The sequence below is a fragment of the Hemicordylus capensis genome, chromosome 4, assembly GCF_027244095.1.
Source record: "Hemicordylus capensis ecotype Gifberg chromosome 4, rHemCap1.1.pri, whole genome shotgun sequence".
Classification (NCBI taxonomy): domain Eukaryota; kingdom Metazoa; phylum Chordata; class Lepidosauria; order Squamata; family Cordylidae; genus Hemicordylus; species Hemicordylus capensis.
In genome coordinates, this window is record NC_069660.1 from 94570931 (window position 1) to 94583248 (window position 12318).

General features: G+C 43.1%; 1 protein-coding gene and 1 long non-coding RNA gene across 4 annotated transcripts in view; one reads left to right on the forward strand and one right to left on the reverse strand.

The window, feature by feature from the left end:
* The window catches only part of ZYG11B (zyg-11 family member B, cell cycle regulator), a 53697-nt gene extending 43726 nt beyond the window's left edge, over window positions 1-9971 (forward strand). For all 3 annotated transcript variants that reach the window (XM_053244585.1, XM_053244583.1, XM_053244584.1), the window contains 4 exons: window positions 1393-1590; window positions 1681-1733; window positions 7088-7185; window positions 8744-9971. In XM_053244585.1, the coding sequence (XP_053100560.1) occupies window positions 1393-1590; window positions 1681-1733; window positions 7088-7185; window positions 8744-8907 (513 nt within the window). In that variant the 3' untranslated portion in view covers window positions 8908-9971. The remainder of the gene's footprint in view (window positions 1-1392; window positions 1591-1680; window positions 1734-7087; window positions 7186-8743) is intronic.
* Window positions 1-12318, reverse strand: part of LOC128322737 (uncharacterized) — a 42072-nt gene that overhangs the window by 27755 nt on the left and 1999 nt on the right. Inside the window, exons 2-3 of the long non-coding RNA XR_008305929.1 lie at window positions 8368-8547; window positions 2811-2920 (exon numbers count right to left, since the gene is read on the reverse strand). This is a non-coding gene — a long non-coding RNA (uncharacterized LOC128322737). The remainder of the gene's footprint in view (window positions 1-2810; window positions 2921-8367; window positions 8548-12318) is intronic.

Here is a 12318-nt window from a genome sequence, read left to right on the forward strand (position 1 = left end):
ATAGAGCAACCAGAATGGAATACAGTATTCCAAATGCAGCCACACCATAAGCTATATATTTAATATGCTTAGCCGGCATGCATGTCCTGAATTTGGCATCAGAACTCTTGCAAGAGCTCTTGGCATTGGGTGAGAGTTTGGGAAAAAATGGCAGCAAATGGTGGCAGCGGGCCACAAAACGGCCTGAGGATGCAACCTCGACTGGCCGGCAAAGGTGGGAGGCCTGGCTGTCCCAGGTAATGGGGAGGCGGCAGCAGCAAAGCCCAGCCTGTCCACCAGGGGTGGGAGGCACCGGCGGGACGGCAGGCCTGGCCGTCCCGAGTAAGGGGGAGGCAGTGGCAAAGCCTGGCCTGGCCACTGGGGGCGGGAGCCAGCAGCGGGATGGCAGGCCAGGATTTCCCAGGTAAGGGAAAGGCGGCGGCAGCTGCGTTGGGGCGGCTGCGTTGGGGAGGCTGTGGCAGGCCCAGCCATAGCGGAGACACGGCAGCAGTGAGGAGGTGGCGGTGGGCCCAGTTGCCAGGGTGAGGAGGCGGCTAGGCCGCCAGGCCAGAAACCGCGGTGTGTGAGGGAGAAGCGGGCCGGGTGGGGGGGAGGTGGGAGGCAGCGGGACGGACTGGCCCTGGCCTGGGCACCGCCGGAGTGGTTGAGTGGGGAACGGGCAGTGGGGCGAAGCCCGCACGCCTGTTGAAGCCTGGGACGGGAGGGGAATGGGTGGCAGTCAGCACTGGCGCCCATTGGAGGCCAGAGCGGGAGAGAAACGGGCGGCGGGGCTTTCCTGTTCACCGCCCGGGAGCAGGAATGGCTGCGGAGGGTTCCTTTTTGGCCACCCGCCGCGGCTCTGTGCAGGTGGGAGGGGGAGGAATGGAAGGGGGGAGGGCAAGAGGGCAAGAGAGCATGGGGCTGGAGGGAGCGGGGGAGAGAGGAGAGACTGGGCAGGAGGGAGAGGGAGGGGAAACAGCTGGCCCCAAGGAGCGCACAGATGCTCTGTGCAGGGTCGGCTAGTTGTATTTAAAGACACTATAATATAGGTCAATGTATTTTTTGATTGCTTTCCTAATAATCCTTAGCTGGAATTTACCTTTTTCCTCACCACTCTATACAATGATGACACTTTCATTTTCATTTCATTTCATCCCATCAAAGCCCCATTGAGTGGTTTCAAAGTCAGCTCTGGGTGACCCATATACTCTTCACTCTCAGAATCACTCTGGAGTAATGCTTGAACGTATACAAATATGTACAAGCTAATCCTAGTTGAGGAAAGTATAATGTTTTGATGTGAAACAAGTATCTCAATATGTAGAACCAATATGTTCATCAGAAATGCCCTTCTTATTTGTACATCACCATTTGTTAATGTTGAAAGCCCTCCCTTTTTCCCCTCCCATACAGAACAACATAGCAGAAGTTAAAGAGCTCCATTCAGAGCTGATGTGGAAAGACTTCATAGATCACATCAGCAAACTGTTGCACAGTGTTGAGGTGGAGGTCAGTTATTTTGCAGCTGGGATTATTGCTCACTTGATATCAAGAGGAGAACAAGCCTGGACGTTGAGTCGCAACCAGAGAACCTCTCTCCTAGAACAACTGGTATAGATATGATTGAAAATATTTCCTACTCTTACTCCAGAGCAATGTTTTAACATTAACAGTAACATGACTTGCTCCTTTTTCTTACAGCATTCTGCCATTCTGAATTGGCCTACACCAGAATGTGAAATGGTGGCTTATAGGTAACTACAGCCTACAGTTAACTTTGCTAGAAATTATATTGTTTCTGTCTTATGTTTAAACTGTCAGTCTAAATGTTCTGGCTTAGGACTGTGTGCCTTGGCTTACACCTCTAGGAGTGAGCAAACCTGGCCTTCCAGCTGTTGTTGAACTACAACTCTCATCTTTCCCAGCCACACTTTGCATCTGGGAATGATGGAAGTTGTAGTTCAACAAAAGCTGAAAGGCCAGGTTTGCTCATCCCTGCTCTAGTGAAACATTTAAGCCCTGTTTACACATTAAGTAGTACGAGTGTACAGATCTCTATACACTTGTACATCTGTTTGTGTGAATAACTGTAGCTGTGTTCATTTAAAAAGTGAACCTGGGTACAGGCCCCTGAAATGCACAGTACAGATAGGAAGTGTACTGCTGTACCTGTGTTCCACAAAAAGTGAGAATAACTATATCTGTCTATAGATCTGTGCCTGTGTATATTGTATGCTTGTTGTATGGGCATTGAACATAATGTGTGACTAGGGATTTCGATTCAATTCAGTTGCTGCTGAAAGACAACACTGTGCACTGGAATATTTGTATAATCTCTTTGCATTCTAATTCTGCCCATTGATCCAATTTCTTTGATTTGATTTGAAAGATCTTACTTGCATGGGTATTTAGGATCAGGCTACTAGTGTTCTGGGTGCTTCTGCTGACTGGGCCTTTCCACACCATCAGGCTTTTGAGAAATCAATGTGCAGTTGTTTCTCATCTGTAGTGCCGAGTCCACAGGTTTTTCAACAACATTGTGTCTCTGTTGCAGAAATACTGCATTCTTCCAGCACCCCAAATCTAATATTTTTGTCCTTGCAGAGAGTACATCCATGTCTAATATGACTGAGCATGTTTCATGGGCCCCACTGAATATTGCTTGTGATTTCATAAGTCCTCTCCTACCTGGGAGAAACAGGCTGCATGCACACCTACAGTATCCAACAGCATGGGAGTACTCATCTAACTTCTACTTCTTTGCAAAAAGAAGCGGGTTTTTAAACATGTATTTGACACCAGCAACAATACCCAGTTTTCCACTACAATACCTCACTCGGAATTAACAGGCTTTGAAAAGCTGCAGTGGCAGCTCTTACAGTTCAGGACTAAAGGGATCCACTTGGTTAATATTGTCAGTGTAATTGCTATTGCCTTTAATCTGGAAAGGAAAAATGGACAAAGCATTAACTCAGGGCCAAACTAGCACACAGTTGCCTGTACACACACACACACACACACACACTTCAAAGCAGCCTCAGGAGAATGGCGGAATGAGTGGTAGGAAAGTGGCTGCTAAGCTTAGAGGAATGGCTGGATATTTTCCACTTGTTTACTCTCTCTAGCTGCTTTTCTCTTCACAAAGAAAAAGATACAGGCAGCCTCACCCCACCCCCACTGTTTCTCTAAATTGCAAGAATGATATATGCATTCAAATTAAGAGAAAAGAAAGTGGGTGGGGGAGACATGGAACAAATTGCGTGTTTGTGTGTGTGTGTGTGTGTGTGTGTAGGTTTCAATTTGTTACTCTTGCAGTTTAAGTTATCTCTTTCTACCCCCCTACCACTTTGGTGGTGCTAGAACACATATGTCTTGAATTACAAGAGAAATGTGAGGAGCAAAGAGCTATTCCTGTATGATATAGGGAGGGTACTTTATTGTACTGTTACATAAAGTTGTGCTTGTATTGTAAGATTTGACGTATTGATGTTCTGATATGGCTGGTCAATTGATTGATTGAAATAGCTATCCCTCTTGCAACAAGGATGTTTTCCTCAATGTGGAACATTCCCACCTGCTGTATTATAATGTGATAAACTGGAAGAGTATTGTGCAGAGAATGAAATATGCTTGGGGCATGTTCTGCCTGGCTGCAATGACAAAATGTACCTCTCCTTCTGTGGCAGAATGTGTCTTCCTCTCCTTGTAATTGTGCCAGCTGTGGTTCTAAAGCCTGCCTACAGAGCTAGCCTTGAAGGGACATAATGAAGTGATTTGCCCACACACTAGACTGAGTTACTAAAGCACTACCTGGGGGGTGGCCCATAGATTAAGACATGAAATCCTCATGCCTGGGCTTGTAATGTCAAATTTGCAGAAAACGGAAGCAGTTCTTAATTCTTTGTTTCTCTTTTGACAAGCTATGAAACATTTGATTAAATGTGCATGATCGGCTTAGGTTTTATTTTAACTTCATTATAGTCCTTTACCAGTATAGAAATGCAGTCATACAGAGATACAAAATGCCATTCAAAACAGTAACAGCACTATGAAACAATCTAGAGGTGTTATTGCTTAATTAATAGAGTAACAAATAAACAATGACCAGACTATTTTCTTAACCTCGCTCTATTATCTCATTAGCCAAAATTATTCATTCATTCATTCAATTTCTATACCTCCCTTCCAAAAATGGCTCAGGGTGGTTTACACAGAGAAATAGGATTCACAGAGAAGTAGGATTCCGAAAAGCCTTGGAGGGTTTTGATGTTGGTCCTGCCAGTGATTCTGTCAATGTCCTGGTGGGAACCTAGAATAGGGAACTCACCAGGACAGTAGATAAGATTGCTCCTAAGCGTCCCTTCCAATCTGCTTTAAAAGTGGCCCCTTGGTATACAGAGGAGTTACAGGGTCTGAAGCAGCAAGGTAGGAGACTGGAGCGCAAGTGCAGGAGAACTTGGTTTGAATGTGACAGGACACAGCATAGAGCCCATTTGAAGGTTTATGCGGAGGCAGTGCGTGTGGCAAAAAACCAATTCTGGTCTGCGCGCATTGCTTCTGCAGGTTCACGTCCAGCAGAGCTGTCCTGGGTTGTGAGGAGTTTGATTCAGGCTCCTTCCAATTCAAACCAATCCCCGGGGACTTTGTTCTGCTGTGATGCTTTTAATGGGTTCAATTCAAATCAATCCCTGGGGACTCTGTTCTGCTGCGATACTTTTAATGGGTTCTTTGCAGACAAGATCTCCTGTATTTGGGCCGACTAGGACTCTACTGTTTCTGCAGAGTCTGTTAAGGTAGTGTCCAGCAATCCTTCTTGCAGTATTAAATTGAATCAGATTAGATTGGATTTCAATCTGTGATGCCTGATGACGTAGACAAGCTGCTTGGGGTGGTGCGGCCTACCACTTGCTCTCTGGATCCTTGCCCGACTTGGCTGCTTTTATCTAGCAGGGAGATTGTTGGGGATGGCTTAATTAATATCATTAACTCATCGCTGAGGGAGGGTAGGATGCCTCATTTGAAGGAGGCAATGATTAGACCATTTCTTAAGAAGCCTTCCCTAGATCCCTCAGTGATGGACAGTTATAGGCCGATCTCCAATTTCCCATGGTTGGGCAAGGTAATTGAGAGAGTGATGGCTAACCAGCTCCAGGAGGTTTTGGAGGAAACTGATTATCTAGACCCATTTCAAACTGGCTTTAGAGCGGGATATGGGGTTGAGTCTGCCTTGGTCGGCCTGATGGATGTCCTTTACCAGGGAATCGACAGAGGGAGTGTAACTCTGTTGGTTCTTTTAGATCTCTCGGCGGAGTTCGATACCATTGACCATGGTATCCTTCTGGATCGGCTGGGAGAACTGGGGATAGGAGGCACTGCTTTGCAGTGGTTCCACTCCTAACTCTCAGGCAGATTCCAGATGGTGGAGCTTGGTGACAGTTCCTCTTTCAAACAGGAGCTATTATATGGATTCCCTCAGGGCTCCATTCTGTCACCAGTGCTTTTTAATATTTACATGAAACCGCTGGGTGAGGTCATCAGGAGATTTGGTGCAGGGTGTTATCAGTATGCTGATGACACCCAAATCTATTTCTCCCTATCATCATCATCAATCATTATCATCATCAGGAAATGGCATTCACTCCCTAAATGCCTGCCTATGGGCAGTAATGGGCTGGATGAGGGATAACAAATTGAAGCTGAATCCAAGTAAGATGGAGGTGCTCATTGTGGGGGATCTGAATTTAAGGGATGAGTTAGATCTTCCTGTGCTGGATGGGGTTACACTCCCCCAGAAGGAACAGGTACACAGCTTGGGAGTACTCTTGGATCCAGGTCTCACCATGGTATCTCAGGTGGAGTCTATGGCCAGGAGCGCTTTATATCAGCTTCGGCTGATTCGACAGCTGCATCCATTCCTTAAAGAGAACGATCTTAAAACATTGGTGCATCAGCTGGTAAGCTCCAGGCTTGACTACTGCAATGTGCTCTACGTGGGGCTGCCTTTGTATGTAGTTCGGAAACTTCAGTTAGTTCAAAATGCAGCAGCCAGATTGATCTCTGGGGTAACTTGGAGAGACCATATTATGCCTGTCTTAAAACAGCTGCACTGGCTGCCGAAAAGTTTCCAGGCGAAATACAAAGTTCTGGTTATTACCTTTAAAGCTCTAAATGGCTTGGGTCTGAGTTACCTTAGAGAGCGCCTTCTTTGGTATGATCCCCATCGCTCATTGAGGTCATCTGAAGAGGTCCATCTCCAGTTACCACCGGTATATCTGGTGGCGACTTGGAACCAGGGCTTTTCTGTAGCTGCTCCTGACCTATGGAATGCACTCCCGGCAGATATCCACAGTTTAGGCTCGCAGTCGGCCTTTAAGAGAGCCCTAAAAACCTGTTTGTTTGGCCTGGCCTTCCAAGACTTGTAAAGTGGTGTTTTTAAAAAAACATTTTAATTGGTTTTAAATGATTTTAATTGTTTTTGAATTGTTTTTATATTGTTTTTAGCATTGTGTTTGAATTGTGGGTTTTATGTATTTTTTAAAAGGTTGTACACCTCCCAGAGCCTTTGGATGGGGCGGTTTATAAATGAAATAAATAAATAGATAGATAGATAGATAAGATGGATCCCTGTCCCCAAAGGACTCACATCCAAAAAGAAACATAAGATAGACACCAGCAACAGTCACTGGAGGTATTGTGCTCGGGGTGGATAGGGCCAGTTACTCTCCCCTTGCTAAATAAAGAGAATCACCATGTTAAAAGGTGCCTCTTTGCCAAGTTAGCAGGGATAATTTGTTGGCGAATTTGCATTGCAGCAACACAAAACTTGGCTACATTATACATCACCTCAAATCCTGAATCAGATAAAAGATATATACTGTACAGTTAATCCTCACCATCTGGCATGTTATTTAATAGGAAAAAGATTAAAGATACCCATAAATCCTTATAAAATCTACAGTGTAGTAACATATGACCAATATTCTCTATAGCACTAATTCCAGAAGGACAAAAACGCTCTTGATACAGGAACTTCTTAAATAGGCTTATGTTGTACTCATAATGTAAAAGGCTCAAAGTAATTTTGCATTACTTTCTCTCTCATCAATAGGTCATTCAACCCTTTTTTCCCTTTACTGGGATGCTTCATGACCCCTGGTGTACAGCTATGGGCAGTCTGGGCCATGCAGCATGTCTGCAGCAAAAACCGTAAGTACGGAGACAAGACTCTACATTTTAAGCAATTCTTTCAACATGCGGTTGTAGTGAAGAGAGACTATAGATTATTGTGATGCTCTGATTTTAAACTCTCTATCTCTAAAGAAAATGGAGAGTTACATAAATCAATCAATAGGATTATATAAAACAACCATGTTGTATTATATGTGATATTTTCTCATCCGATAAGATCTGGCACTTTTATCAGGGGTAAAATGCAGAGTAGCTGGGGTTTCCCCAAATAGTATAGGTTCTAGTGTGGATTCACCACTGCCAGCATGGTGTAGTGGGTGGTTTATTGGACTTGGAGCAGTATACCTACGGTAGATTCAAATCCTATTTAACTAGGTTGTGACGCAAGTTTTGGATGGTCTAGAAACAAACAAACAAACAATGAAGCTAACTAGCAGCGGCATAGCTTAGCTACAGTTGAATCAAGGGGCCAGAGACCAACGTTCCTGGGCTCCTGGGGTGGGTGGGCACTGGCTGAGTGACAGCTTGTTCTTTGTTCTCCCCCTTGCGCCTTTATGAAAAACAAAGTAGAGGGGCTAATCTTAACTTTTTATCCCGGGGTGTACTCCAGCCTTGCTATGCCCCTGCTTACTGGCAAATCACTGTCTCTCTACCTACCTAACGAACCAACCTCACAGGATCTTTGAGGGTGAAATGAGAGAGCCCCATGCATGCTGTCTTGAACTTCATGGAAGAAAAGCAGGATGCAAATGTGATGAATAATGCTGATAAATATGGCCAGTTGGGTGCGAGCACTTGACTAGAACGCATAAGCAGAACTGGCATTAAATGTTCCCTCACTCCCAGGTGGGAAAGTAAAATTAATATCTATTTAAATTAGTCTCTCAGAACTACAGGGATCTAATATAAAGGGGATTGGATTATGAGAGCAACAGAACGTTAATATTTAGGGTGGTAGGGGCAGAGCTAGGGGCGTTATGATTGTGGAGGTTGATAGCAACACAAAATAATATTGGCATGCCTGTCTGTCAAAACTGGACTAGAGGGAAACGAGAGGATTCTCTGTGTTGGAAAGAGATAGTTAGGAAGAGCAAGGAGCTGGGGCTGGAATGCAAGTGAATGCTTGTTCAGCCCCTTTCCCACCTCTTCTAGTCCTGGGAGACAAGAGAGCAGCATGAGGGAAGTCTAGCCAGTACTTACCGTGCTGTCATTCAATCACCTCTAGAAGAGTGGGCGCTTAGCACATGTTCTGTCTCCTCTTCATCACATAGCTGAGTCAGGGAGTGTGCAAGCAACCGTTTCTGGTCTTGAAGCAGGTCATTTAGTGTCTGCATGTGCCAAGTGAGAGCACGCCTAATGGTGGCTTTGTGCCTGCCACCTCTGCAAAAAGGAAGAAAAATATGGAGAAAAAATGAGGACCGCTTGCTACAGCTACAGTTCATAACATGATTTTGCTAAATCTCTTTGCAGTTGTCCTTTTGGATTTAAATTCTGCTTATCTGGAAAATGATGGGAACAGGCAACTAAACGCCAGGGACATTAACCTCACTGAATTTGTCTTTTTCTCTTGTTTCAGCGGCAAGGTACTGCAGCATGTTAATTGATGAAGGTGGATTGCATCACTTGTATAACATCAAGGAAAACAGCCAGACTGATCCAGATGTTCAGCGAATTGCTGTCTCTATCTTAGATAGTTTAGAAAAACATATTTTGCGGCATGGGAGGCCACCTCCTTGTTAAAGCTTGTCAGACACTAAGCCAAATTAAAAGAAAAATAACAGGGAATAGGCATGTAAATTATCCTCTAATAATCCCTTATGAAGTATCTCTAGTTGGAATAACTTCTGTTACAGTGATCACCATTAAAGCTCTTTGCCAACAGTTGTGGAAACAGGTACAGCTCATGGCTGGCAAATGTTGCCTTTAATGGTCTCTGCAGTTAAGGGTTTTCATGAGGATCTAGGACATATTCCTAAACTGGTCATGTCTATAGGATCACCGCTGGCTGTGAAAAAGTGGAGATTGTACAGTTCAAATGCACATCCAAAATGAAACCTCTATGAATTTGTGAGTTCAGGTCCCAAAAGTCGTTCCTGCTTGCTTCATTCCTTCAGAATAGTTGTGTTTAAATAGAGCTGTTCACCAACTCAGTATTTGACTAGAACTTGTAAAGTCAACACTTTCCAGCTTCAAACAATGTCATTTGTCCACACATTAAAACACAATATCTTATGAGTAAGGTGACCAGGGATTTTTTCCCTCCAGGGACCTTTGGAAACCCATATGGAGGCTTCAGCTTCATTTCATGTTTCAAATACTTTCCCCCCACAGGGGCACCTGAGTTTTGAATCAACAGTTTATTTACCCCAATATACTATGATGAGAATCTGCTTATAGGAAGTAACATAGGTTCTGTTTTAAGGGAGCCACAGGCATAGGAGGGAAATTGCAATTAAGTAAGAAAGAAAAACTCTGCTATTACACTTGATTAAACAAAAGTGTATGTTTAACAGAAGAGTAGGAAAACTGAAGCTCTCCACCAAAAGGTTTGCTAAAGTGAGAAGAACTTCCTCACCCTATGGGATTGTACGAGACCAAGGATATCTAATCAACTTATTTATGACAGACTATTAATTGCTTTGCTGTTTCTCGTAAATACTTTGTCAGTATTTGTGCAGTGAACTTTATGTGCAAGGCACCACCATACAAAATCTCATCCAACATCCCATGTAAAGTCTGGTGTAAATTACATTGTTGTGTGGAGTATTAAAGTTTTACATAAAACTTTCCATGGTTTAAAAGTGTCCTCTGGTGCCTGTGTGTGTATGTGTGTGTGATCTGTGAAATGAAATGGAGATTACAGCAACACCCTGATGTTTGGTGTAAAGTAGAGCTGAAGGAAAGCAAGTGATACTGTGAGCTAAACTTCTACGGTATTGATCTATAACTTGCTTCACAAATTTGAAGAAATCCCAGACTTTCCCTACTCTCCCATGATGTGGATGCTGTATAGCCTGACCTAATATAATGGATAAAAAGTACAGTAGCTTTGAGGCAGAAGAAGCATCTACAGTAGGTGCATGTATGTATGTAAGTAAATGGGGCTGGTTGAAAGTTCCCTTGTTTGTTCCCACTAATGTGGGCATCCTATTCTGAAAGGAAATTGAAGGTGAAATAGTGCTCCACTATGTAAAAAGAAAGGGGAAAAGGTAGCTTTCCTACTTAAAAAAAAAAAAAAAAAAGGATATGTACTCTAGGACTATGATAGGATGGAAGTTCATAGGCAATGATAAAATAGAAAATTATTTCAGCCATAAGCCATAAAAAACCCAGATAATACAAACCATTGCTACTAATAGCAAAATAACAATAAACAACCTTTGTATATAAATCGCTGTATAAATGCAACTGTATCTATAAAATTGCATCTGATTTTTAGTAGCCACAGTAGCAAAAACTTGCAAACTCAACTTGTGCATAACTGTCTGATCCTTCCCACTTAGTGTCTGCTTTTTGAATAGGGGGGCAACGACAGTTTCTACAAAATAAGAGTTGTTAATTCCTACCAGTAATTTAACTGAATAGAAGACGAACCTGGGTTTACAACAACCCCCTTAAAAATAATAGATTAAATCTAAGTTATACTAGTTGCCCAAAAGAAAGATAACCCTGAATTTAAGATGACCCCCCACACACACACACACACACAAATTCGACATCAAAGAACATAGAAAAAACTAGTCTTGGATTCAGGTAAAGACAGTATGTGACCTTGAGATACAAAGAGGTAAGATGAAGTCAAACCATTGGTCCACTTAGGTCAATAATGCCTATGCTGACTTGAAGGGGCTTTTCCAGCCTCCTCCAAGCATTTGGAGATGCTTGGGATTGTACCTTGAATCTTCTGCATGTAAAACTATGTGTCCTGCCACTGAGCTACAGCTTCTTGCCAGCCAATCTTGCACTTTTATGAACCTCTTCAGTGCCAAAACTGGACTGGAACAGCACAATGGCCTGAAACAGCCCAGAATGGCCCGCTAATAGTCAAGCTGCATCCCCAAAACAGTGGAATGCGCTACGGACAGTGGAGAAGAATATCGTAGTGCTTAAATATGTTTAAATCTTGCACTTTTATGAACCCTTTCTCAGTGCAAAACAATGACCAGAACAGTGCAGTGACCTGAACCAGCCTGGAACAGCACCCAACTGCCTTTCAACCCATTTCTTGATTCTATGACTATGTTAAGTGCTATATACTTTTATGAGATATGGATCTATTTACAAATAAGAAATACACGCTTTGATATATTTCAAAGATCTTTAATTGTTCCAAAGATATAGCATAGTATCTGAAGTTGCATTCCTTTGAAAACATGAACCAAGGAATATAACTAGAACAGCAATGCCGGCAACTAATTTTTTATGCTGAGAAAATCCTTTATTCTTAGCATTATTAAAAACAAAGTGTTTCTAATTCTGTTAGCATCACTACTAAATTCCATTATAATGGAAGCTGTGTAAAGGTAAAGAGTGTAATCTCTTAAAAAAAATTCCTTTGTCATTTATGTCAGTACTTTGGACATTTGTATATTCCATGAGGAACTTCAGTTATCTCAAGACAGGACAGACTATACCGGTCCTGACATACACCTTGGCAAAGGACCATTGTGTCTTCCTTTGCTTTCTTGCGCAGTTTCCCCATTAAGCACAAGGACCAAGAAGACCTGTACTCTTCTACTGCCAAAGACAGGAATTTGATAGTAGATGGTGACCCTTGCGGTGCATTTCTGCAAATGGGTGTCTTGAAATTGGGTTTGACCTGCAGCCTATTCCAATGTTTTTAGCATGCAGTTTGACAGTTTCGATGCTGTTCCAGACTGTTTCAGGCCATTGTGCTGTTCTGGTCCATTTTTGGCACTGAAGGGGTTCATAAAGGTGCATGATTGAAAATATTTTAGTGCTGCAATATTTTCCAGTCTTTACAGCCCATTCCACTGTTTTTGGGACTGCAGCTTGACTGTTAGGGGCCATTCTGGGTTGTTTCAAGCCATTTGACATTCTGCTTCTGAAGGGGTTAATAAAAGTACAATAGCCCAAGCTTTTGCAGGACTTTCTGGGCTGCTCTGGTCCATTTTTAGCTCTGAAGGGGTT